Source organism: Melanotaenia boesemani, chromosome 10 (genome assembly GCF_017639745.1).
Source record: "Melanotaenia boesemani isolate fMelBoe1 chromosome 10, fMelBoe1.pri, whole genome shotgun sequence".
Taxonomy (NCBI): Eukaryota; Metazoa; Chordata; class Actinopteri; order Atheriniformes; family Melanotaeniidae; genus Melanotaenia; species Melanotaenia boesemani.
The window spans coordinates 26,748,742-26,776,741 of record NC_055691.1 but is presented as its reverse complement, the minus strand read 5'-3'; the positions used below and the strand labels follow the sequence as shown (position 1 = coordinate 26,776,741).

The 28,000-nt window shown below is 39.7% G+C and overlaps 2 protein-coding genes across 2 annotated transcripts; one reads left to right on the top strand and one right to left on the bottom strand.

Moving 5' to 3' along the window:
* Positions 1-143: 143 nt before the first annotated feature.
* Positions 144-6,937, top strand: znf710a (zinc finger protein 710a). The gene is made up of 5 exons (XM_041997366.1): positions 144-241; positions 2,178-3,680; positions 4,369-4,560; positions 4,649-4,823; positions 5,236-6,937. The coding sequence occupies exons 1-5, from the start codon at positions 197-199 to the stop codon at positions 5,403-5,405; spliced, it is 2,085 nt and encodes a 694-aa protein (XP_041853300.1). The 5' UTR covers positions 144-196; the 3' UTR covers positions 5,406-6,937.
* A 50-nt stretch (positions 6,938-6,987) lies between these two features.
* On the bottom strand, positions 6,988-22,912 carry idh2 (isocitrate dehydrogenase (NADP(+)) 2). The gene is made up of 11 exons (XM_041997367.1): positions 22,703-22,912; positions 18,696-18,787; positions 17,615-17,780; positions 16,388-16,548; positions 16,159-16,302; positions 11,554-11,690; positions 11,283-11,434; positions 11,049-11,161; positions 10,694-10,791; positions 10,517-10,609; positions 6,988-7,387 (listed from the first exon to the last, which is right to left on the bottom strand). The coding sequence occupies exons 1-11, from the start codon at positions 22,818-22,820 to the stop codon at positions 7,303-7,305; spliced, it is 1,359 nt and encodes a 452-aa protein (XP_041853301.1). The 5' UTR covers positions 22,821-22,912; the 3' UTR covers positions 6,988-7,302.
* Positions 22,913-28,000: the final 5,088 nt, after the last annotated feature.

Below are 28,000 nucleotides of genomic sequence, written 5' to 3'. Positions count from 1 at the left end.
AAGAGAAAGAAATGGGGTGATGCTGTGTGTGCGTGTGTGTGTGTGTGTGTGTGTGTGTGGTGGGGTGGAGGGGGGCAGGCACAGTCAGTTCTGATAACAGCAACAGTAGGAGGAGGATGAGCCGTGGGACCGCCCCACTCTCCCACAGATATAAATAGGAGGTGGATTTTTTTACTCCACTCATTTCTCCTGAAGGATGAGATCCCTGAAACACCTTAAACATCACTCCAGGAACAATGTGGTGAGTTTGTGACATAGAAGAGAACATTTTCTATTGGGGGGGGGGGTCACGTGATTACTTGTTTTGCAGTTTGTTCGTGTGGTGTTTACACTCTTGTCCATGTGAGCGTCAGAAAGGGAAGTAAGATTACTTTTCACATTTACATGAGTGTTGCAGTGACAACTTCTTTTCCAAGAGAACACTTGTGTTTGTGTGTTTGCTGCCGGTTTTCTGCTTATGCTCTAATTGTTTGTCCTTAGGTGTCTTTCGGTTGCAACTTTAAATGTGAAAGTACGCTCTGGCAGTTATTACTCTACCTTCTATGTCTACTTGTCATTTGTCTTTTTCTCTTTCATTTTGTCAGCCTTTCATTTTGCTGTGCTTTTTCTTCTCTCTACAGCTCCCCTCCCTCCTTCCCCTTTTTCTTTCTTACTCACTCCGTCTTTCTGTCTCTCTCTGACTGCCCCCCCCTTCGCACATGCTCACACCCCCTCTCCTTTTCCTTTCTCTTTTCCCTCCTCTCACATGCTCACTCAATCTCTCTTCCCCTTCCCTCCCCTCCCTCCCTTCCCTCTTTCTTTATCTTTCAGCCCCTCCATCTCATTTCTCTCTCTGTCTCCCTCCCTCCCTCCACTCCTCCCCCGCCCACAGCTCTTTCTCCTTCTCTTCATACCTCCCTCCCTCTCTTTTCTCTCACTCACACACACACTTTCAAACACACACCCAGTCTCTTTCCTTTTCTTTCTCACAAACACACAGTCTGTCTCTGTCTGACTACTTTAAAAGCAGTAATTATAAATGACGTGGTTATCAGGGCATCCAGGTCTACTCCCCTCTCCCATGCATTCACACACACAAACACACACCTTTATTCCTGCTCTTTATCTTCTCTTCCTGTCTCTCTTTTCTCTATCCACTCTTTTCTTTTCTCATTGTATTGTGTCAGGAAAGGAAGCAGCTCTTTCTTATGTGGCAGAGTGAAGGTTGGAGTGCTGTCTGAAAAGAAACTAGGGGGTCGGAGCTTCTCACTATACATTTTCTTAACAGTCACATCCATGCTGTGAAATAACCTGAAACCAGTGGCATGCCACACTCACTTCTTCTTTACCACATAAGGTTTGGTTGAACCACAATTTCTTCTCCATAGTGTCACTATTTCACTTACAGGCAGTCGGGTAAACATGAGCATGTGGGTCTGAAACACTTCTGAACCATACAATTATGTTAGGGAGTCTTATGCATTGGTCTGGAATACAGAATGAGCTCAAAGCTGTACCAACTGTCTGTTATGGATATGAAACTGCCTGTCGGCATATCTCATCTTGTTAAAGAAGCCCAGCATTGCAGGGTTTACGAAGTTGGCTTGGGTGCTGAGAGACTTTGCTGCTCTTGAATGAGACAGATTGCACCAGTGATGGGTTGACTTTGGTCAGCTAGGCTGTCCCAGGACCCCACAGGAAGTGCTGAGGACAGTCCACGGAAGTCAACTTCCTGGCTGGACCTGCATCCCTTGTTGTGTTCTTTATTATTGTAAAGCCTTTCAAGGAAGGAAGCGGAGTTCTAACACAGATCTGCCTTATCTCCTCAATCTAATGTTCTGTGGCTTTAGAGCGAAGACACAAGGCGTAGTCTGAGAGTAGTTTTCACAGCGTATCCCTAAAAAACATGACCACAGTATTATTATAAACCTTTGAGGACGAGCAAACTCTAGCTTTAATCAGTTTAGAATACAGAGTTAAGATCTAAGCTGTATGATAAATTCATTATTGAGTCACAACATCATGAAGCTACAATAAGGAAATGGGGCTAAATGAGGAAATTCTGAGTAAAGCCGGTTTTGTAACATTGTAACAAAAGAAAAGTTTGATGCAGTTGTACTAATGCTTCTACTATATTTTAAATTTATTTTGTATGCTTGTGTTTTTTTTTTTTTTTTTTTATTGCCTTTCTTTTTTAGGAGGAACAGAGTAACCGCTTGGTGCGGACTTACCCAAAGATGACTGAGGGCCACATGGATGTGGGCACACAGACAGAGCCTGTAGTGGTGCTATCTCTGGCTCAGGCTGCTGTTCTTGGCCTCATCTCCCAGAATGAAATATTTGGAGCCACAATTGCCCCAAATGGCTTTTACACAGGGGAGCCCAGAGAGTGCCCCCCTCCTCCGGCAGAGTCAGTGGAGTATGAGTATGCTGACCAGCTGATTGGGGCCAATGGAGACTACCTGGCAGAGCCTGCTGGGGACTCGGAGCCTCAGCCCCATTGCAGCGAGAGAAGACGCTCTGGGCCCCGTGGGAGGATCAAGAGACTGAGGAGTGATGGAGAATCAGATGCTCTCCCACACAAAGAGCCCACTCCACAGGCGCAGGTCAAAGGTGAAAGACTTGACTCTGATACCCCTCCTTCCTGCATTCATATGAACAGCAGGCATAGTCCTGACAAGTCAGAGGATTCATCTACTCAGCAAGGTTCTCTGAAAGAGGAACAGGCCTGCGGAAACTGTCCCTCGTGTGTGAGAGATACACCCAGGCCTGAAATAGATGGACAGCCAGTGCAAGAGAAAGAAGACAGTTCTAGTCAAGAGAAAGAGAGGAAGGAAGAAGAGCTGGTGGTAGAGGAAGAGGAGGAGGAGGAGGAGGAGGAGGCATTGAACCTAAAGACAAGTGGAGAAACTGGCAGTCCTCTGGAGAACCGTTACTATGATTCCAGTGAAGTGGCCTATGAGTCTGCTGACTTGCCGGTGGCAGGAGAGTATGAGGAAAACGGCCAGGCCATGCTGTGGTCGGACCCAGAGGGCCTCGCCAGACGAATGCAGATAGACCGTCTGGATATAAATGTACAGATTGATGAGTCTTACTGTGTAGATGTGGGCGAGGGTCTAAAACGCTGGAAGTGCCGCATGTGTGAGAAGTCATACACATCAAAATATAACCTTGTCACCCATATCCTGGGCCATAATGGAATTAAGCCCCATGAATGCTTACACTGTGGGAAGCTTTTCAAGCAGCCAAGCCACCTACAGACTCACCTGCTCACCCATCAGGGAACCCGACCCCACAAGTGTACGGTTTGTGAGAAGGCCTTCACGCAGACCAGCCACTTGAAAAGGCACATGCTGCAGCACACAGACGTTAAGCCTTACAGCTGCCGCTTCTGTGGCCGAGGCTTTGCCTACCCCAGTGAGCTTAGGACCCATGAGAACAAACACGAGAATGGTCAGTGTCACGTCTGCACCCAGTGTGGCCTCGAATTTCCAACCTACGCCCACCTGAAGCGCCACTTAACAAGCCATCAGGGTCCTACGACGTACCAGTGCACAGAGTGTCACAAGTCCTTTGCCTACCGCAGCCAGCTGCAGAACCACTTGATGAAGCACCAAAATGTGCGGCCTTACGTGTGCCCCGAGTGCGGCATGGAGTTTGTCCAGATCCACCACCTTCGACAACATGCTCTCACTCACAAGGTACTGGCCCTGCACACCTCCGCACCTAAGGTACTGAAACCTAGTGATGTGCCTTTGTCTAACAGTTTACTGTATATGTTGGAAGTAAAACTCAGAGAAGCTTGGCCACATGCTTCTGTACAACATCAATGAATCCTAATTTGGAAAGACAAATCACATTATCAGCACACGCATTTTAGCTTCTTTCACTCAGTCTGGTGTGTGAGTCTTGACAGAAAAACTGGGGTAAATGGCATACTTGCATCACAGCCTTTCTCCAAAACCAGTTGCTTTGTAAACATAGTCTTCAAAGGCCTTAAGTTTTTTGTGTGGCTCAACCCCCTTAACACTCCCTCCCTCCTTTGTAGTCTATCATTTGCAAAGCTTCTTCCTTTGTGTCTGATGAATCATGGAGATCTTTTTCATTATATCATATATGTTATTCTATAGGAGAAAAAGCTTCTATTATATAAAAATAAAAGTAGAATAAATGCTAAAACTAAAAAAAAAAAAAAAAAAAAAGTTTGATGTTTACATTGTTTGGCTGTCTTCTTCATCAGTCAACACAAACTACACATGAACTGGATCAAAAGTCAGTCTACAAATATTCAAACACATGCAAGCTCATGATGGCTCATTATATCTTTTACCTCTCAACCATATATTTAGCCAAATTAATTAAAACACACAAACACTTTTGATTCTCCAGGGCATGAAAGAATTCAAGTGTGAAGTCTGTGCCCGAGAGTTCACCCTGTCTGCCAACCTGAAGAGACACATGCTGATCCATGCCAGCGTGAGGCCCTTCCAGTGCCACGTCTGCTTCAAGACCTTCGTCCAGAAGCAGACCCTGAAAACGCACATGATTGTCCACCTTCCCGTTAAGCCCTTTAAATGCAAGGTGGGTGGCAAGTAAAGGAGTTTTGTTTCGAGTGTGACTGGATCCCACTGTGAAGGAGTGGTAGTGATTACAGCCTCTTGTCTCACAGGTGTGTGGGAAGTCGTTCAACAGAATGTACAACCTTCTCGGCCACATGCACCTCCATGCTGGCAGCAAGCCCTTCAAGTGCCCTTACTGCACCAGCAAGTTCAACCTGAAGGGCAACCTCAGTCGACACATGAAGGTTAAACACGGCATCATGGACAATACAGTAGATGGACATGGTGAGTAGCTATCTCTTGTCCTAATTAGACTGCTTTGAAACAGATCAAATTTGAGTGTGTTGACACGCTATTGTTGGCATATTTCCAAGTGGGACTTCTCTGAGGGCTTCACGTCACATTATTGTCAGTCAATCTGCTCCTAATGCACTTTGACTCATGATGTACTGTAATCGAGTGGCCGAGTATTTTTATTTCTGTCAATCCATTCCTCTGTTTAGTAAATATAGCAGTGCCTGGATTAGACATGCCTGTCTCTATCAGTGGAGACTGAAACAAAGGGAGGGGCAATCCACTGGTTGTCCTCAATATGGTCATTTGTCTTTAGGAGGAGTACTATATGTGTGTGTTTGTGTGTGAGTATGTTATTGAGGGCAACATGGGATCATATTTTTGTCTTTCCTTCCTTTGTCAGAACCCCCCCAAGAGACAGAAGGGCAGGAGGAGTACGAAGAGGAGAGCTTTGAATTCAGTGAGCGAGAAAACCGAGCTAACAACAACAACACACAAGATGTGTCAAAACTATCTCAAATGGAGTATTACAGCACGTATGGGAAAAGTGCAGGGCGCTTCAGCACTGCATGAATTATTAAAATGATCCCAAATTGAAAACAAGTATGAACTAATGAAAACTGGATTGTTTATTTTCATTTGTTTTTTGCTGTTAAAGGCATAGTGCTTGGATTCTTCCTAAAGGACGTGAGGAGGGCCAGCAAACTGCACATCAATATGCACTGGAGTCACTCATAATGCTATAAAATTTGAACATGTATACTTTTTATTCAAGTCATATTTTCATCTGAAACATTACAGATTTAAAGATTATATTTAAAAAAATGCAGTCGAAAATATAAGTATTTAGGTACCAACAAAAACAAAACGAAAAAAAAAAACAAGATCATCTGAGCCCTATTATAAAAGCACATTTTTAGGAGCAAGAATAGCTGCATATGTTAAGCTGCACTTACTCATTCAGACAATCCTGGTTTCTCTCGGTCTGCTGGGGTACACCATTGTAAGGATGAAGGAAGGGAACAAGTGTTCTTTCACTTGCCAAAGCTCATTGTGCTTAATATCTCACTCTCATTTATACTGTGATAAAAGTCTGCAAATTGACTTAAGTTCTGTGTGGTTTGCAACCTGTGCTTTATTGTATATAACTGTACAGAGTACATCAGTCCTCCTCTATGTTGGCTGGTACTGTAATCAGTGCGCTGCACTTGGGACCACTGTGTCTACTTTTTACATTTCTGCATTAACAAGCTTCACACTGTATTGATCTCTAGTCTATGAATGTAATTTGTTTGTGTGGAATGTTTTCAGATGCAAATGAAAAGAAAAATGCCCGTTTTATTAGCTGGACCCATTTTACCAAAGAACTGGAAAAAACAAAAGAATCTTGCAGCTGTGGGCGTCAGTTTTTCCTCACAGTTACACTAAGATGGGACATTGGATTTTTTTTGGGTCCAATCGCAGACCTCATGAAATTACATTCAGGTTCCAATCCCACCCATTTGGTTGTAGATCTCTTAGAACAGACAAGCTTCACCATCTGAGCTCATCCAAGTTTCTCATGATGACGCTGCAGCACGCTTTAAAAACAATGCAAACCCTGCATTCATATTGCTTTTTTTTTTCTTTATGGATGATTCTCAACAAGAATTGTCTCCAAAAAAAAAAAAAAAAAAAAACCTGGACAGAAATATTAAGTGCCCTGGTGTGTCTGCGAGAGAATGCCATCCATCATGCTGTACACTGGTCTCCAGTGATGAACGACAACCTCCCAACATGTGACAGGGCTGTGAACCTTGTGGAAAATGATTTGGAAATGCTCAATATATTCAGTTTCCCGCTGCTTAGCTTTTCAAAATTGTAACCTGCAAAGAAGGTATCCTTTTGCTATGTTGATATAGTGCATTTAAAATAAAAATGCTCATTTTTGTGAGTTTTTCAGCTTCTGTGTTCACTACATCACTATTATAGTGATAAAAAGGGGAAGATGTTCAGCTTAAATAGCTTTCTGTATTAGACTTTAGTGTGAAGATATGAATAGAACTGTATGTACAATGTTGTGTACCAGACAATACTGTAAAATAATAAATTTATTTACCTTTAAATTATTTGACATTTTATCTTTTTCTCACACACTGACACAAAAACACCAACGATGGGTCAAACCTGATTTATTGGCAAGTATGTCTGACAGAGGCTTCAGTCTTGCTCAAGGCATTACACAGTATACAGTACACATTACAAAAATAAAAGCTTGCACATAACACAACAGGTTGTTGAGGAGGGGGGTCATCAAGTGGAAGGACGACGCAACCATTTAATATCCTAAGAGAACACTACGTTATCCTACAGACAGTGTTTTCCTTCTGGTAAAACGCAAGTGGATTTATTGATCTTTTAAGTTAAAAATGAGGTACAAAAACAGGAGTGACATTGCCATCTCCAGACCAACTATCTTCTCTCAAGTCCTTCACTTGCCAAGGGCTTTATCCAGATTTGTCTTGATGGCGTCGAGGAAGTCTGTGGTATTGACGTAGTGCTCGTTCAGCTTCACACTGTAAAGGCGAGCGGGGCAGATCAGACAAGTCAATACTGCACTTCAGGAAACAAGGTGACATTATTTGAGCTCAGAATTAATTTCTGTTGCTGTGTAATAACATTATCAATAATATAACAATACCTAATGAATGGGCAGTGTGGAAGGTATAAATATTAAGCAAGTTTTGAGTTTGTACTTGACATCTTATTATTTCAAAGATCGATGTCCTAAGTTCCTAAAATTGATATGACAGTTTTTTCTAAGTTAACTAATGAAGTGGTGCAAACATATCCAGGTACACACATTGTGAATATGGAGAAAAAAGATGGGTAGAAAAGATTAAACACACTTCACATTCAAGACTGTGCTAATCTTACTTTGGGGCTTTAAAATGCTCATGAAATCTTGTTTTTATACCTGGATATAGATGGGCAACCCTGCTTTGTGTGCCGTATGTTTCTCATCCCTTCTCTATGTTCAATATCAGAAGTTTGCTTTAAATTAAAAACAATTTCAATAATTAATTTAATAATCTTTTAAATCTGGATCCACATTTTGATGAATAAAAAACATTTTGTCTTGTTTTCTCACAAACTTAAAACCAGTCTTGTTTTGTGTTACGGCCCCTGGCTGTTCGGGATTTATGGTGGAGGCGGGACTTAACGGACACCTGCCCTGTAAAGGATCTTCACCAGCATCATTGGAGGCAGCTGTGCACCGCAGGCATACAGTTCACCAGACTGGGATTTCTCTGAGTGTTTCACCCTGTGTGGGTTTGTGTTGGCTGCTCCAATTTGCAAGAGTTTCCTCAGGTAGTTTTGGTTTTGTTCTTTAGTGTAATAGTTTTGCTTTCTTGGTTGTTTAGAGGTATTTAACGCTCTCCTTATGAGATGCTTTTTGTGTTTATTTAAGAGTAGTGTTAAAGTCCCAGAGTTTTGTCTGGTTGACATAAATTTTGTTATTTCATGTTAGCTCCTTTTTTTATGTTTGTTTGTTGTGTTTTAACTTGGTCGCTCATTTTGTTATATTTTGTTTGGAGAACAATTTTTGTTATTTATTGTACCCTTGTGTTTTCTTTTACGTTTATAGGAAACTGTATATTTATTTTGGAATTGTAATAAATACATTTTAATTTATACCATTTTGATTTGGTTTGTTGCCAGCCTTTTCCCCTAGATAAAAAAACATTTTGTTTTTAGGAAAACTTGTGTGGGGGGAAAAAAAAAAAAATTTAAACTAGTGTCTCTGGCAGAAATCTGAACCAACATGTCTGAGACCATAAAGACATGTTAAAAGCAAAGTTTTAATGTAAATTTCCAACACTTATCAAAAGCTAAATCGTGTTATTGACAGTTTTAAGTAAGGAAATCTGACACTGAAGCACCAAATCTTATTAATTTTTCTGGATGCCATTATATGCTTAATGTCCCAAAACGTAAAGATGCTCAGACGACTAAATGGATGCATTCTTTAAATGAGGACTGCAACTAATGAGGTTTTGTATGATTAATTCATCTGAATTATTTGGGTTATAAAGTGTTTGCCAGTAGTGGGGGGAGGAGATGTAACTTCCCAGAGCTCAAGATGGCATCTTTAGCAGTTTGTTATACTCAGCCCAAATTCTTAACTGTCTTTAGAAATTAAGCATTAAGTTTATTTATCAACTAACATGAGATTTGAACCTCATGTCAAAATGTTCAAGCAAGAACAAGCATGAAACAGCTGCAATAATACCTTTTATTATAAATATCAAAGTTATGTTGAGAAAATAGGGAGAGCTTTCTTTCTTAACTTTCACTCATCTGAGGTCGAACCCTTCCTTAAACCTCCAAAATCTCATTTAGGACAGGCTGATAGGGCCTACAGCTGATATCGCAACACTTTTTGGCTTCATCCCGATACACATCCCAATGTTTTGAAACCTCCTTTAAAACACTGTGGAAACTGAATTCAACCTTATTATGCATAAAAAGACACCAGTAGGATCTAAGTAAGCTCAGCTAAATTTATGTTTATTGTGATTTTTCCCTTTAAACAAACTTTTTATTTTAAACCAGGGACCTGCACACAAACATTTAATAAAACCCAGCGTTTCCCCGACCATTATATTTAGAGGGGCGTCCCAACCTCCTAACATCAACCGCTGCCAACCCTAGAAGATCAAGTTTGTTTTATGTTATATAATTACTTAATTAACATCCCATATATTCATTCAATTTTAATTTTGCACCAGATCACAAAGGAAGAAATCTAAGGTCCCCTTTCCCTCTAGAACAGGTTTATATTTTCTCCTCATTGTTGTCATTTCTGAGGCAAATTACTGGTTAAAATGGACGTCTTGCATTCATCTCTTAACGATCATAAACTAGCTTGCTTGCTAGCTAGCTGTATAATCCATGCTTCTTCACACAAGAAGTGGCTAGTTAGCCATTGCAACAGCTGGTAAGAGTGATAAAACAAAACAAACAAACAAACATGTTCGAGGAGGTTTTTAGTTTGCATTTAGCGTCAGATCTAACCAGCTAACATTGTAGTGTGCAGGTAGCTGAGTGAGCGGCTTAATGACCACATTAACAATCTGTCGATTACGACCACCCTAAACTACTACTACGTGAGCATTTTATGCTTTTTTCTTTTTTTTTTTGGCAGGTCTTTTGTTGTTTGGTTAGTTTTTTTAAGATTAAACTGTGCAAAGAAAAAATAAACTAACAAACAAAATAAAAAAAACAAACAGTGCTTCCTTTATTTATTATCCACCCCTGTTGAACTGAGATTAAGGACTGTTAAATTTAGTGGGGCTTGAGAAAAATAGCATTGTGTTCATTTTGTCAGTCATTTAAAGGTTTCATCTCTGACCTGCATAATGTGCCTCATTTTATTAGAAATATTGGCTAAAAGGTGGGCATAATTAAATGTTATGCTTATTTAATTTAATAGTTTTTTCCACTTATCCCAAGTGTTTGCATTGAGGTATCTCAATCTCAGTTTATAAACAAGTATAGGAATTAAAAAATATATCTCACACCTCATCTTTAATTTTAATCAGCAGATATGTTCAAATTTTCACATCTAAATTGAATACTGAAGTAATATTATAATTTTAGTAAATAAACAACTACAGGCTTTTACAATAAAAGGAACTTACTTGGACAAGCCGTGGATGCAGCCTGCAAGATCCTTGGTCATAGTACCACTCTCAACTGTCTCAACACACACCCTCTCCAGAGTCTGAGAGAACCTGCAAATATACAAGCACATTTTTAAGAAGCCACTTTTCACACCAAGGTCAGCAGTCTCCAGAAAAAAAAACTGCATATCTTACTTTATAAGGTCCGGGTTGCCGTCAAGTTTGCCTCGGTGCTCCAGGCCTCTAGTCCAGGCAAAGATGCTGGCGATGGGGTTTGTGCTGGTCGGCCTTCCCTGAAGACGCAGAAGAAGAGGAACATTTTAAACTATTAGTTTTTTTTTGTTTTGTTTTTTAAGATCTCCAAGTTAAGAACCCATCGTTTTAATGCTTGTGTATATACATGCCATGCTTTATTTTTTCCACATGATGGCAGTAAAGCTCCACAAATTACAAAGTCTGAAGCTTCCTAGAGAGCTAACTTTGCTGTCTCCAAGCTTTAATGTTTTCCCAAACAAAGCTGAGTGACTGACAAAGACTGATGGTAGCTCACCTTCTGGTGCTCACGATAGTGCCTGGTCACAGTGCCATGGGCTGCCTCAGCCTCAATAGTCTTGCCATCGGGACACACAAGAACTGATGTCATCAGTCCCAGAGAACCAAAGCCTAAAACAGGAAAGAAAATCCTTCTTTAGTGCAACCCACACCAGCCCCAAAACTGGCAAGCGTCCTTACACAATACAATTTCAAAGGAAGGGTCAGAAGTGTCATTTTCAAAATATCTCACCCTGTGCAAGAATATCAGACTGCACATCTCCATCATAGTTCTTGCAAGCCCACACAAAGGCTCCAGATGACTTCAGCACTTGGGCAACCATGTCATCAATAAGCCTGTGCTCATACCAGATCTTCAGTTTGTCGAACTCTGGCTTGTAGTGTCTGCACGGTGCACAAAAAACAAACAAGTACTTTTACTATGTTGTCCTTTGCATATGACATTCTGAAAGCTTAAGAATGACTCTTACATGTGCACAAATCAAAGCGAAGTGGACACTCACTTTTCAAAGATATCCTGGAAGATGTCTTTAAATCGCCCATCATAGGCCTTAAGAATGGTGTTTTTTGTGCTCATGTATAGCGGCCACTTCTTCCCAATGGCGTACTGGAAGCAGCTGTGTGCAAAGCCTGTAATAGACTGGTAAAAAAAAGGAAAAGAAAAACAAACATTTCATAACTGCTACAGGTTTTATCAGTTGTAGCAAGGTTGACAACATTCCCCTTGTCAAGATTAAAGTAATCTACAATGACCTCTGATGTTGTTAAATCAAACAGACCGAGCTGATAAAGGCAAACAGTAGCAAAGTAGGCTGAAAATGAGGCTGGTGTCAGGTCTCTGTAGTAAGTATACATATCACGGTAGAATTTACCAAAGATGTTTCTTTAAGCATAATGCTACAACATCTAAAGTATATGGACAGCAATACTGCAGTATTAAGACGCTTAAAGGGCTGGGTATCGCCAAGATTCAATTCATAGCCTATTTTAATTCAATCTGATTTGATGCAATATCAATTCATTAACAGCTTACTGTGTAACAAAACCATTTTTTTCTTGAATACTAAAGACATTCTCAGATAACTATTCATTTAAAACACTTTAGTGCATTTATCAAAATCGGTCATCTGGGAGTAATCAGATTACTGTAATAATCTGATCTGACACATGTACATGTATTTCTGAAATACCATAACAATACAGTGTGTTACGGGTGCTGCTCATTGCAGACAGTTGGGGCTCATCCTACATGCAAATGCCTGGCCCTGATGACCGTTCGGAGAGGCTGGATCAGACGCACCCCGGTCTCCTCCCTGCTGACTGGCTCAACGCCCAGCCAATCACCTTGCAGCTTAGTGGAGTCCCGGAAACAAAGGGCTGCTGCAGGGATCATTCGGGAGGGAGAAGCTGGATAGCGCAGACAGCTTCCCCTCAGTTGGCAGAATTATGGTGGCGTTGCTTTTCTGTGTGTTTGCTGTGCTAAATGTTAGCCTGGTGATTTTTAGACTATTTCGTATTTACAGCAGGGTTAAACCTAGCTGTTCGTGTTTCCCTTGGGGACGTAATTATAGTCTTGTTAAGTTGGGCTTACCTTCGTATTGCACACAGTTTAGGATTGAGTTGCGCTTCGGGTTACTACGTGTTCTGCCATTTCGTTTACTTTTGTGTTAAACTTTTGTGTTGGGCTAGCTTAGGCTATTTGTTGGTGATTGTGTTTTAGTTTATTGGAACTGCTGCTCCTTTTGTTATTTAGTTACCACATCGCAATAGGGGCATATTTTTGTTTGTATAAATTTTGTATGGTTTACTTGACGGGTTTTGTGTATGGTTTCAGATTTAACCTTTTTTTTCCCCCCTTTCTTTCAGCAGTTCCACACATTTTATTGTGGTGAGTATAAATAAGGGATAAAACAGGAAGTCAAACCTAACCAAGTGTTGGGTTTAATGAAACTGCTGAAAGAAACACAAAAAGGTTATTACTAAAACCTTACTCAAAATTCGCCGGATAAACCAAACTAAGATTATATAAACAAAAGAGTGCACATAAACCGGGGTACGTAACTTAATAACAAAGGTGCAGCAGTTCCAATAATCTATGTGAAATACATTCACAACCAAATAGCCTAAGCTAGCCCAACACATGGGACCATTGTCCTCTAATATCTAAAAACGAAGGTTGAATTTAAAAGGCAGAACACAAACTAACTCAAAGCGCAGCCAAAACAAACTGTGTGCTACACAAAGGTAACCCCCAACCAAAACGAGACTACAATTACTCCCACAAGGGAAAACAAACAGCCAAGTTTAACCCTGCTGAAACCTCAAAGTAGTCTACGTACTAAAAGGCTACCATTTAAGCACACACAGTCTAGCAACGCAACCACAACTCTGCCAAGCTGAGGGGAAGCCATCTGTGCTATCCAGCTTCTCCCCTCCAGAATGAACACAGCAGCAGTCCTTTAATTCTGGGATTCTGGCAAGCTGCAATGTGGTTGGCTGGGTGATGAGCCAATCAGCCAATCAGCGGGGAGGAGAGCGGGGGTGCGTCGGGTCTAGCCACTCCGAACAGACATCAGGGCCTGGCATTTGTATACAGGACGAGCCACAGGTGTCAGCAATGAGCGGTGTCCGTAACAAGTGTTTCCCCAGTTATTGGTCATCTTCTCCAGATTGCGCACGTTCACAAGAAGAAAGGCACAACCACCTTCACTGCTCAGTGTAAGGTGGACAACACCACGGTGGACACTGCGATGTTTTCAGTGTCAACACGTGACACAAGAAATGCTTCTTCGGCTGTGAGGGAAAGCTACATTTGTTTAAATTCCCGAAGGAAACAACGGCTAGACAGCAACAGATGGAGTTTGTTTTTGGGAACCAGCCAAAGAGTTGCTCTAATGTTTGTATCTGTGACTGGCACTTTACCGAAGACTGCTGGATAAATAAGGGTCAGTACAACAACGGATTTGCAACCAGGCTTTAGCTGAAAGGGGGGGTCTGTTCCTATAGAAAGGACCCGCGTTTCCGATCCTGAGCCACAAGCTGTAGGTTAAACCGAATAAGTTGTCTGTTTTGTTTCGATAGCTAGTGTGTGACCAACAGTCAAACTAAAGGAATTAAGCCACACTTACTTTGCCTGATCGCTACCAGCAAGTAGGGCTGGGCAATATGGCCTAAAAAATAAATCTGATTTTTTATAACCAAATCCGATTTACGATTTTAATCAATTTTTTTTCTTTTCCTTTACAAAACAAAGTTATTAAAAACATTTGTTTATATAGATGAAAGCCAGCAAAAATAAAGCATATAATGTCATAGCTTTTCCACCATAAATGACTTCATATCTTACATAGAAATATGCGACACAATGCATCCGTGATCTCTTTCCATCTGGATCCTTATACAGGATCCACTGCAGAAACAATTCCCCTGATGGAGGTTGTCTCTTAACTAACTTAACTTTGTGGGTTAAGTTGACTTTTGCATCTCATAAAGAGCAGCATTTCTTATTGCAGTTATAAGCACAGCTAAATCCCAGGCGTGAGTGAAGGGTCACTTCACTGAAAATCTGTCAAACACCGTTCTGGTGTGGAGGGAGGGCTAAGTCTGCTGCTAACTATGGAAAAAAAAATCCAGATTTTCATAAAAATAAATCTCCAGAAATGGAAAATTCGATTTGCTGATTAATCGCCCAGCCCTCCCAGCAAGTAACACACATGTAGTGATGACCAGAAAGTTAGCGATCAACACTGCAGATGTAAATGCTACAAACGTAACAACCAGGCTAAATTACCCAGCTGATAAGCCACGTGCAACAACAGATGCACATGGAGTGGCTAACTATAGTGTAAGAATGCATGAAAGTGTTAGCAAATTGCATCATTAGCTTATCTTTTTTATGCCAGCAGACATTTTCCAACTGTGTTGGCATTGTGGGACATTTGCCACACGAACACCTATTAACTGGGCATGTACAAATATATAAGGCGAATGAAGGACAGCAAACAGCGTTATATCGGACTATAGCTGGTAAGCAGAGTAATTACCAAACAGATACGTCTTTCTACATTCCTTGCTGCAGGTTCCTGAGTTGTTCACTCTCGTTTTTGGGGTCCGATTCGGGCTTGCTAAGTATTTATATTACTTCAGTTTGTTTACGAGTTCTGACGGTGTTTCTATGGCGAAAAAAGTGCGCGCTCCCAACAACTACTCCAGGCAGTTGACCAATCAGAGGCAACCCGCATCAGGGGGAGGCGTGGCTCAGGGCAGAAGAGCCTCATTCTGCTTGTTTCTGGCAAAGGCTGTTCTGAGGCTGCGTGTATTCCTGCCCCTGTGGACTCGCATATTAAAATAAATTAGCCTGAAATTAGCATAATAGAGCCACTTTCAGAAAAAAGAAAAAAACAATAATGCTCTGCCACTACTTTGTCAAATGTTTTAATTTAATTTTTATTTTAATTTTATTTATTCTACTTTATTAATCCCAGCTGGGAATTTTTTTCGCTGCATTTAACCCATCCTAGTTGCTAGGAGCAGTGGGCTGCCAGGCCAGATTCCAGTGCCCGGGGAGCAGTTGGGCCTTGCTCAGGTGCCCACAGTGGTTTACCTTAGTTGCCAGCCCGGGGACTTAACCCAGGTTCTCAGGAAGATAACATGCAGCAAGGGCCCCAGGCCAAAACTTTGAACCTACAACATCAAACCCATACACTAAGCAGCCTCTCAACCAGTTGAGCTAAAGACTATGAGCGATTGACCATTTATACGGTGCCTCAAAAAGGGAATGGTCTGTGAAAGAGCAGCAGTTGAGGGAAAGTACTTTTTGTATTTTGAGTGCCAGCTCAGTTTTCTGAGACACTGGAAGCTCTGGGTCCTGCACGGTCTCAAACAAAAATAATATGCTTTAAGCAAGTGGATCACAAGGCTTGGCTAAAGTTTAGTGGTTTATTCCACCCCTTTAATCAGTTGCTATGAACAGAGCTGTAAAGACAAGGGAATTTGACGTCTGTGGTATTTTAACCAACGCTTGTCAAAAACAGCAGGCTTCTTTCTGTATTTGCTAACAAATATATAGAATTTCACCAATTTCTTTCATAAGCACATAGGTTGCTCACCTCATCCGTGTTGTACATGCCCATTCCACATCCACCAGCAGGAAAGTCATAGACCTCCCATTCCTTGCTCGTACTTCCATCAGCAGGTGTGAAGACAATCCTGAATTTGCCGGGCTGGTCTACAACAAAGTCTGTTGCTCTGTACTGCAGAAGAAACAAGAAGCTGAACCTTAAGAACAAAAGGTGAAACAAACATCAGTGTTGTCTAACTTTTAGCATTAAGACCCACCTGGTCACCAAAGGCATGTCTGCCGATGGTGATGGGCTGTGTCCAGCCTGGAACAAGCCTGGGAATGTTCTTGCAGATGATTGGCTCACGGAAGACAGTGCCACCCAGGATGTTCCTGATTGTTCCATTGGGGCTCTTCCACATCTTTTTCAGGCTAAACTCTGCACAAAAAAAAGGAAAAATATATATTAGTAGATGAGGGAAAAAATACCACAAACCTACAAATACTGCAGCAAATCAGCAAAGCAAAAAAAAAAAAAGAAGCTATTAATGTTTCACTGTTCATTCTAGTTCAACCACTTCACTGGTAAAAGTACTGTTAGTATATTAGCATCAAGTATAAACAAGACGTGAAAGATTACAACCCAGTAGAGGTTTACTTAATGAAGTGTAGAAAATGCACTGGCACTATGATGAAAATACAATCCATCATAATCAACTACAGACCTGTTGTCCCATAACCTACTGAAGTATGAATTATTTCAATTTTACTGTCAGTTACTACAATAACTAATCCTTTATGCTTTTCTGGATGCTCCCACATCCGGATTCTTAATTTTCCAACATGATAATTCAAATCCTTATAAAACAATTTCATATTTCAATATTCTTATTTTGAGATTCTGGCTTTTCTCTGTTCATGATGGCTGTATTTACAAACCTACAAGGGATAAATTCTGTAAGTCTACGCTTACACTGTTTGCTGCTTCTGGCAAGATATGTTTAAAGGTTTTTATTGTTATTTGAGTTAAAAAAAAAAGACATCAGATTAAGTCCATAAATTTTGCCTGGAAATATGAATTTTTCAGTCAAAAGATTTTAATTTTATATATTACTGATGCTGTCCATTTGTAAATGTACAGAGTTTTATACTTTAAAGATAAAATGGTTAGTTTGGAGCAGCATCTATGTGACAGACCCTCCAAAATAAAGCTCAAATGATGTGTAAGGAGTACAGGGGCCAGATCAGAACTAGACCACTACCATCTGTATTTATCTCAGCATAAAGTCTAATGGGTCAGAACAAGTTTGTTTGGATCTGCAGTTCCCTCCACTAACAGAAAAAGAATAGACTCGTGCTAATTCAATAAAATACTCTCACAGCTTAACAGCACCAAAAGATCTGGTTCAAATGTTTAGGTTTTTGTCTAATCTGTGGAACCAAGTTGTATCAACTACTGAATGTAAACAGGTTTGAAGTTAGAAATGTACAACAAACAACTAGACCTTCTACTCTGGCTTCGTCAGGTGTGATGGTGGCACATTTGACCGCCACATGGTACTTCTTAGTTGCAAGGGCGGAGTCGATGGTGACCTGGTCATCAGTCTGGTCGCGATAAGGTAGACCCAAATCATAATACTTCAGTTCTACATCAACATTGGACAAGATGAGCTAAAAAATCAGATGAAAAGAAAAAAAAAAAAAAAACACAAAAAAATATTTAGAACAATGTTGTACAATTACATGAGTATACCATCCTGGTGTCTTGAACAGTGGTTTAAAAAGCAGTAATAAACATTGGTCACACTGAGTTTGCAGGTATAAGATGATCAGATTGGATATTTCTGAAAGCCTTTCATTGTTTAAATTATTAACCGTGCTGTAGCCGACTGGTATGTTGTGCTGAATGGAGGAATAATGTAAAAACTTCATGTTTAGGTAAACTGGGTGCAACACCCTGTCCTTTGCATAGCAAAACCTCTTGGACACATTCTCCTGGAAATATTTCTTTGACACTGAACCACATTGTAAGCGAACCGCCGTAGCAATCAACATCCTCAGGGATGTCCAACACTCATCCTCAGTTAAAAAGTACAAAACAATGCCCATAAAAAAAGACTTAATCATGTCATGGGTCCACAAATTGGTGGATTAAGACACACTTATTGAGCCATTTCATCTGCAGAGGATATTGCTGTTCTTCTCTGTCTGGAATGCTTCCAACTGTACTCTAGTTGGTACATAGAGAGCATCTTTGCCCTTTCTAAATTTGGATTCAGGAACCGCCATCCAGCTTGTAGGTTAAGAGTAAACGTGTCCATCATTGTAACTGAAAAAGCATTGGCCAGCCGAAAACAACCCTCATTAGACTTGTGAACAGCACAAGCCAAATCATGCTTCGGTTATATTCCTGAGCCAACAACATCTGCTCTCACCCTCCCCGACGTGCATACATAATCCTCTACACAACCCTCCCTCATGTCTGTCCAACTTTTAAAACATTCACAGCGTAGGATTTCCCTCCCATGAGAGTCACATCAGTGTTGGTAATGTTTAACCCCTTCAACATGGACGCCACTGTATCACCTTTTCTTTAATGAACTCCCAGATGATCCTGGTCATCTCATCACCGTCCATCTCCACCACCGGTTGGGCCACTTTGATGCGTTTGTCGGCATCTGTCAATAATAGAAACAAAATGGTTTAAAACTGTTATCTTCAGATTCCAACAATCAGGGTATCAAAGATTTGAAAACTAAAATGTGAAAGAACAAATCCTCATGTATATAATAAAAAAAAAAACTTTTCAAATTTTAAAAGACGATTTCTATGTTACCATTTTTAAGCACAACCATTAAGAAGAAACCGGAAACAAGCTTTATTTTCAGTGTCTACATGAGCTTTTTAAGACAACCTCTTGGCTTGTTTACCTTCCACAGAACCACTGTAGATTAACATCTCTAATCATATCTGCTCAGAGTGTGAGAGTCCTGCCAGCAGGACAATTTCAGTGAATTGAAAAGTACAGGGGGAGGTGCAGAGGATCAAGTGACTCTTAGATTTCCCAGCCAAGTTAATGCTCCCCCACTGCTGCTAAAGCCTTCCCAGAGTAACGCAAGTAAACATAAGCTGTCCTGTGAGCACATTATCCAACAAACATTCTTAATGTTCTAGACTCCAAAGGTGAATCTGACATTTAACCTCGCTGAGATGGTCAAGCCAAGGTACCACCTGTCAAAACATGCTCTGCTTTTGTCCCAAGCTTCAAACGTGACACAAGCTGCCTGCATGGTGACCGTGCACTGAAAATAAACTCATGAAAAAACAGCTGTGACCTCTATGTTACACAATGGTAAAATGTAGGCAGGAAAAAACACTGAATCTGTTAGAACACTGTAAAAACCAGCATGTTCTTCAGCGTATATTATGCAAGAAAGGCAGTGCTCCCTTAACCTACAGGGGAGTTATTAATTGAGGTAATATTGGGAGCATTTATTATCTTAGAAGAGTACATCATGTGGCCACTATAAACTATCTAGATCAATCAGATAAGTTGATATCAAATAAATTATACTAATAACTTTTCAGGAAAAGCAATAACGAAACGATGCATCAGCTGAAATCTGACACTAAACTCGCTCATTTGGGGGACTGGATTGTTGGTTGGGCAAACAAGCAACTTGAAGGCTTTTTTCTTAGAGAATTAATGGACATTTTTCACCATTTTATGACCATGAACCAAAAGCTTAATACAGAGAGTGATCTGTATATCTACCAATAATGAAAGTAATCATTATCTGCAGCTGTACTCATCCTCACCACTGAAATGACAAAGAATACAACCAAAACGCTTCTGCAAAATCATGTCTGCAAAAATGATCAAATAAAGGAATTTGTGACAAAAATAACAGCAGAATCAAATTAAAACATAAACAGGAAAAAGAAAGTAAGTTGTCTTTGTTTCAGTTTTGTTATAAACACCTTCCTGTTCCTTCTGGTTTAGTGACAGCAGAGCTTCCGCTGCAGTGGATTGTGGGTAAGTCACCAACAGCTAGTGTCTGGCATCATTTCTGGCTAGTCTACTCTAAAATCTGCAAACGCAGGATTCAACTGTCTCCCTGCAGGGGGAGGGGAGGGCAGAAATGAGCTGAGTCGGTTATGTAACTTCTGACTATGAAGGGGCAACTGAAGCAAAGTCATGTGAGCACATCTGCTACTTTATTTGCATATGCATCAAAGATAGATCTGTATGTTTTGTGCTTTTACTTATAGCTTGAACAAAGCCAAAAATGACTAACCAGAAGTAGCTATGCAACGAAATAGGTTGCAGGTGTCTTGAGTCATGTGCTTAAGAAAAAAGAACATGAAGCGTGATTGATTTACAAAAACAATTATATTTTCTGATTAGATCAGAACTCGCTATTGATGACAATGATAATAAACTATTTCAAATGAATGCCTTTTTTTATCTTGAGTTTTGCTTTAACTCAATTAGTTAAGGCAAAGAGCTGGCCTGCGTGTGGTACATAGTCTTCAAGTTGCGTCTTACAAGCAAACAACCTCTAATGAAAGTAAGTAAATAGGACTAGTAATCTGGCCAAGCTCCCAGTGCCAGCTTTGAGTATTTAGCAGTTTTAAATACCTTGTCTGCAGCACAGGCAACTAATTTTAAAACTGAAGTATGGGAAACTATGTGCTAAACATAACATGTGCAATATACATTCAGGACAAGCAGTCAAAGGTGCACTGAAAGCGTGAACCCTGTTAAGATGACTGAAAACACCACTGATCACCGTTCATCCTCTGTAGTTAATTTACAGCACAGAAGACAAGCTTTTAACTCCTTTTGATTAATCCTATACCAAGACAAGGCATTCACATGGTAAACAAAACGAGTCTGGGCAAGATGCAGGCAAGACTACAGACCTGAGCTGAGACAAAGGTCAGTTAATGATCTGCTCAGCCACATACACAAACTGTGTATGAGTGAGCGCAAAGATTGTACTAATCAAAACTTGTGGGAGTGAACCTTATCATGGTGAATTCCAACAAAACTGCTGGCCACTTTTTACAAGCACTGGGAAAGAGCTGTAGAAGCAGCTTGTGATCACAGTTAAAGACAGTTGTAAAAATAGTCACCTTCACTCCTGCAGGAAGCTTAATACCCCAGCAGATCCTCACAAACACAGGAAAAAAGCTGCCATTTGTAAAGAATTTCCCACCTAAGTAATGTTTTCCTTAACAGTCCTTTTATCTACTTAAAAGTCAATTCAATTCAGTTCAGCTTTATTTGTTTACTTCAGAAAAATGTCATCTCAGGGCATTTTTCCTGGGCTACGATCAATTACTAGCATCAGCTATGTATACAAAGCCCAAATGGCATGTTGATTCAATCACAGTTGAACCAAAGGACTCTTAAAGGTTAATTGTTGTTTTATAAGCATTACCTAAACGTGGCAGTTTGCACAGATTTAAAGAAAAAAATGTCTTTCTAATGTTCAAATCTCTACTGTGTTAAAACTTAAATGTCCGCAGAGATCAGATTATGAGAGTAAATCCCTGCTGCGCATAAAAAAAATAAATAATTGGCACATTCTTTAAAATACAGTCAAATTAGTTCCAATTTAAAAGTGACCATCCAAGTAACAAGCCGCATATGGTTATACAGTCTAAAAGATAGAGTCAGGAGGAGGAAAAATGTGCGGTTTTGAGTAGCAGCGTGGATGTAACCCAGGAGATCATATGTAGGACAGCCAGAGCTCTGGAAGCGGCAGCCATTGCTCTCTATAGAGGGGGCTCGTATGCCGTTGCTGACCTTGACAAAAGTTTCTCAAGTCTTAGTCGCACAAATGACACGACAGCTCAAGTACAAATCGTCGGCTTTGGGCTTGACTACTCAATGGGGTCATTTAAGGTGCAGCTTCTTTATCCCCCCTGACGAGCAATGAAATTTCCGCAGCGACAGCTAAAAACGGAACATCCTTTAGACAGCTAGTCATGCACCGGTATTTTCTCTTGCATTATTCTGGACTTTCAAAGAAAGGCGGCATGTAAACCTGCCCCGTTATACGTGTTTAGTCATAAGATTTTTTATAATGTTTATGTTTCATTCATTTCTGTGACCGCATTTCTTTAGATTGCTATAAACTGTTCCTCGAAGTTTGGAGGGGAGGGGGCACAAAAACGGCTCTCTCTGGCTCGGTGGGTTCGCTGTGTTGGCCTTCGTCTATCTCGTCGTTTACATCTTCATCATTATCCTGTTCGTCTAAACAGCCTGCACCGTCGAGGTGTTTAACAGCCATTAAAACACTGGGAAGCGTTTTTAGCATCACTGACCTTAAGCCCAGAAAACCATTAACAGCATCTTGGCTACCAGCACACGTAAGTTGGCTAGCATGGCCGCGTTAGCGCGGCGCCACCGGCTTCAAACGTTAACCAATTTTGTCGCTCTGTGTTCAGTTTGACATGACATCATCTTATCACATGCAACGCAAGCAACATTTAAAAAAACGACAACACAAAGCTAGGTCACGCTGCAGTTAATTGTCAACATTACGATGCTGAGGATGACCCCCTTATCTCCCTCCACTCACAGTTTCTTTGTTGCAAAGTCTGGCAATTTGCAGCAGGCGCGAGCACTGCGGGATTTCTGGAGAAAGCAGCGCCAGCAGACCTCGAAAGAGAGCTGAGGACTTTCAAATATCCAGCCATGTCTTCTCGGTCTGAATCACTATGCGGTCAACACTCGTCGAAACTCAGAGCGAAGAGGGGGCGATGTGCTCCGAAGCTGGCTGCAATATAGTTAGAAGCAGCACCGCCCTTCTTCCCCTCCCCGGCGGGACACGCTGTGCGCTACGTCAGTCACACATGCACAGAGAAAGAGGAGAGGGGGGCACACAACAGCCTTTACATTGCACCCAGCCTCCTTTATAGACCTATAATACAGCTGTGTGAACTCCAAGCCAAGGACACTGACTGCCATCGACAGTGTTTTTAAATGTGCCATGTTCCTATGCAATAGTCTTGAAATTTGTGACATTTTACACGTCCATACATTTATTTTACCATAAAAGCAGTTGATGTAGGTGGTAGGGTTGATAAGTGTGCCAAAGGTGCACAGGTCCAGGGTCCCAAGAAATCAAAAGTCCATAAGTCTTATAATTTACAGGGTCCCATTTCATAAAGATACATGCATAACTGGGACATAAAACAACTAAAATCAGATGTAAAAAAAGGACATACAGAATGAGAGCTGAAGGTAAAGATACAAAACAACCCAAATTAACATTACAGTGTCAAAAGAATCAAAATGATCACAAAGAGAAAAACAATGGACACAGAGATGCATATATTTGGGTACAATGGCAAAATATAACCCAAATATTTCACTACAATCAAAATTATATTAGAAAAAAAAGTAAAACATTGTTCAGAAAGACTTGGACTCAAGATGAAAAGTGCTCAAACCTCAATTCAAATTACTTCAAAGTTAAGAAATTAAAAGGCCACGACACAAAACAACCATAGGGAGATGCAAGATGACACTAAAGAGACACAAAATGAGCATAATGAGATATGAAACATCTACAGTCCAAAAATAACTCGTATGAAAACCAAAATGATATACACAACAACCATAAACAAATACTAGTCAACCATGAGGACAAAGAGTGAATGCAATAAGATTAAAATGGGACTCAAAACAAGCTGAAAAATTAACACAATGAAAAATGCAATGATGCAAAACAGAAGGAAGATGCATGCATGAGAAATAAAATAAATACATCTGAAATCTTCATGTTCCCTGTGTGTTTCTCAGTCTGTGTCTTTATCCCTTTGTGTGAGGGGTCAAATGCTTGTATCATGTCTTTTCGCAGTGTCCTGTTTCATAAATTGTCCAAGGCATTTACATTTTTAGTGATTAATGCATAAAGAACCACTCACCATCCAGTAGATATATTACAGATATTTAATCTTCCATTATAGATGAAACACTAAAATGCTTGCTCACTGATCTTTGTTCCTGTCCAGTTAATCATGAACTTTTAAATTCTATGAGTTAAATCCAGGCTTTCTTTCTGTTTCATCCTAGAATATCTTACAGGGCCACCATTGCGTTTTTTCCCAGGCTTCAGAAACCTCCATCTTGTGCCAGAGAAGTTTTCCCAGGCGGAGAGATACTCCATGCGCTGAGAAAATTGTATGTTTGTGAAACTCAGTTTATTGCTTACAGAAACATTGCAGCTGTAATTTTCATATACATATAATTTCTGACAACATTTGTATGCTGCTGTCTGTGGCTTCACAGGCTCTCAAAATCAATTATATCTTTGTAATTCAGGCTTATAAATGCAGCACAACAGTTAATGAGAGTAATAATAATGGTAACAATGAATAAATAATAGTGTAGAGATTTTATGGCAACATGGAAAAAGATAATCATCATAACAATACTTATGACACACAGTTCAGTAAAATGAAACATTTGAGAGCACAGTAAGGCAGACTGTTTGCATTTTCACATGGTTGTGTCCATATAGTGTCATTATGCTGCAAAGGCATGCTTTAAAATGTATCTACAAATGTTGGTGAAGACAGAAAACACGCAGAGCCTTGGAAATATTACCAAAAACACAAGAAGTTTTCATGTTGTGATATATATCACTGAGTTTATAGAACTGGCAGCTTGCTTGCTGGAAATACATTTAACATCTTTTTAAAATTGTTGTTGTTTGCCTGGATTTTAATTCTGTATATAAAACTTTAGTTATAAAAGTCAGTGTTTTGACAGAACTGTCATGGCTGTGTTTTAACTGCTGTTCATGGAGTCTTGAACGATCTGTTGTGATTAATAACAGAGTCTGTTTTCCACAACACTGAAACATGAGGAACTTTATTTTGTATATTAATCACAAATCTATCTAATGTATTCAAGACAATGCATGCTAACCCCATGCAAGGTTCCTGACTACGGACTATAAAAACATACAGCTTGATCTGGTATCTTCTATTTGACATACATACATACAAAGAAAATATTTTGTAGTTAAAACCGTTCCTGAATGTTAGAATGAAAAGTGAGCTCAATGAGCATGCAGTTAAAGAAATGTTCAGGATATATACTTAAAAATGCCAAAATAATTAAGCCTTATCTTGGCTGTTTTGATATAATAAGGAGTTACATGACACAGTGTCTAAATCTTATGATAATTTGGCCTCTAGTATGTGGTTTATCTGTTCATCTGCAGCTGCTGTTGCTCTACTGGACTTTACCAAAAGCAGCTACAATACAATAATCATCCTATTTAAATAACATTATTTTAAGAATAGCACATGTGATAGTATGTAAGCCATATGTTTTGTATCAGATATAACTTTCCTTTTTTTGGCTTTAAAATCCTGATATCTGTAGAACATCACAAGCCTGTGCACATGCATACTCTTTGAATGTAATATATTTTGAAATGCCTTTTTGTGTCCTGCTTTACTTCCATTTACTCATATTTAATGGTGTCCATTGTCCTCTCTTTATATGTTTATCTCACTCTTATAATCTCTCAGTCTCATAAAAGCCCTTCTATAACACTATAACACTTACATAGCGGTTTTCTGTTTATCTGCTGCATCTATCCTCAAACAAAGAAACCTCGACTCAGTCAAGGAATCAAAATGAGCAAATAAAAGTTGTGAAATTCACATACATTCTTAATCATCTGCAGAATGGGTATAGGAAAGGCACATTCCAAAAAGTCTCAGCAGAGGGCCCTCTAATTTTAGCAGGGGAAGGTTACCATACTGGGAGAAGGGTTGGGAAGTGTGCAGCACAGTCACATGGTGGGCTTGGTGGTGAGCCAGCAGACAGGTCACCTCTGAAGTACACTGAGAATATGGAGGTCATGCTGATCAGAAAACTATTAAGATTTATCAAAATGCATTATCAAACACTATGTTATGTGAAATTTAACATTCTTAGTCTAGTGTTTGTGAGAGTGGATGAAGTTCAGTTATTTTATTTATTTATTTTTTTTTGTCTTTGAAATGTTCAGTTTAAGCCTTCCCATGTGATGAAAGACTCCATGAAGAATGAGGTGTTTGTGGTTAGGCAGACAGTAGACAGTGGCCATTACATAATCCTCTACATTCTACAACAGCGCTCCATGTCTCAGTGTGTTAACATGTCTGCATGTCTTTCACTCTTCTTCAGACATTCTCACATGTCACCTTGTAAACATCAAGGTCAGGTCTCTATATATAGTCCTCCACCAGACTCATAATGTCAGACTTCTCCATCGAGCTGTAAAGTTCAAAGAAAGACATGATTTATTGATCTGATTCTGCAGAATTTTACTTGCATCAATGAGCAAGAAAATAAATGTTTTATTTCAGGAGTTAGTTGCTCGGCTGTAGCACTTATCAGGCTTTAAATTTAAGGGTGCAGGTTGATGACATTATTACTTGGTGGTGTCAGCCTGCTGGTGGGTTTCTTCTTTAATTAGTTCCCCCAGTAACAGGTACTTTATTTTATGAAAATAAGACTTTGAAAGCATGATAGGTGACTATAAAATAATTTGCGGCATAGACTGGAAACTTTATGTGGTGCATTTGCGCCATCTGCTGGAGTCATTTAGAAAATGTTGATAGCATTTTTGAGTGAGCATGTGGTGGCCTCTGCTGGAGAGTTTCTGAGCATTCTTTTCAGATAACTTGCTAATCTATTTGTATTTATGCTTGCAAACAGTGGAATAGTTGGGATTGTCTCCAATACAACTGCAAGGCATTGACTTTGAAATATAAAAGGCTTTGAAATAACAGATTTTCTATTAGAAAATCAATTTAACAGAAAGGTATTCAATTAACTGTAACTTAACTTTATTTTCTTCAGGGAGAAACTGGTCTTGATAATGGAGGAAACACAAACCTGGACATAAAGCAGATTAAAAAACAGAAAATCTGCATATATGTTGAAATTTATTTACAACCATTTATTTATTTACAGAAAGCTCCACAACTCAAAATTCATGTGAAACTGGGTGGTGCGAATATATCAGTTGCTGCAATTTGTGAAAACATTGCAGGAAGTTTAAAAAGCAATGCTTGCTTTTCCATACAGCTGTTTCATACACATTTTCATTTGTGCATTAAAAGCTCCACTGAAACATTAAATGTATAACAAATTCAAGGAAATATTTAGACCTAGGTGAAAATAAATTGGTCAATAAAAAGTTAATGATGAAGTGCAATGGAAAGAGCCATGGTTAATTGAGTAAATAAAATATAATAAAATAAAATAAAATAAAATCCCAAATGACTTATGGGACAAAAGTGCACCATGGCCACTAGTAATATCAAACTAATTTCCATTGATTGCTGTGATTTCTGTCCTCATGTATTTTATTTCATTCACCATTTCTTTCTGACAATTTGACACTATATGTAAAATATAATTTCATTGCACCTTCATCTATATTTGTCCCAGTTGAAGAATCAGAGGCATTGTTTACTTAACCTAATCAAGCAATCTTCACTAAACCCTTAAAATAATTAGATGAAAATGCAGAAGATTAGCCTGCTTTTTGGCTCAGCCATCTGTTTAAATTTAAAATCCATTTTTGTTTAAACCCATCTATCATTTTCCTCTTATAGCACAAACCTGTTGTATTGAAATCAGATGATTTCAGTATATTCTACAGCAAATAAATAAATCTGTATTAGCACCTATCTAGCTCTCTCAATGCTATCTCCCAAATTTCCCTGAGGGCTCTCTGAAGGGATTAATAAAGTATTTCTATTCTATTCTATAGCTAATGTAAGCAAATTTTTGTGCAAATTTTTACACTGTAAGCACACATTTTTGTCTACACTGAATATCTACTTTTTCTCTATAACCTCTA

What these genes read in the sequence shown, in the direction of transcription:
- idh2 (XM_041997367.1), bottom strand. Translation starts at nt 22,820, where the DNA reads ATGGCTGGATATTTGAAAGTCCTCAGCTCTCTTTCGAGGTCTGCTGGC. An exon ending in TTCCAGGATATCTTTGAAAA is followed by an intron (nt 11,435 to 11,553) that starts GTGAGTGTCCAC and finishes TGCACCGTGCAG; the next exon opens with ACACTACAAGCCAGAGTTCG. An exon ending in ACTATCGTGAGCACCAGAAG is followed by an intron (nt 10,792 to 11,048) that starts GTGAGCTACCAT and finishes CTGCGTCTTCAG; the next exon opens with GGAAGGCCGACCAGCACAAA.
- znf710a (XM_041997366.1), top strand. Translation starts at nt 197, where the DNA reads ATGAGATCCCTGAAACACCTTAAACATCACTCCAGGAACAATGTG. An exon ending in TTAAGCCCTTTAAATGCAAG is followed by an intron (nt 4,561 to 4,648) that starts GTGGGTGGCAAG and finishes CTTGTCTCACAG; the next exon opens with GTGTGTGGGAAGTCGTTCAA. An exon ending in CAATACAGTAGATGGACATG is followed by an intron (nt 4,824 to 5,235) that starts GTGAGTAGCTAT and finishes TTCCTTTGTCAG; the next exon opens with AACCCCCCCAAGAGACAGAA.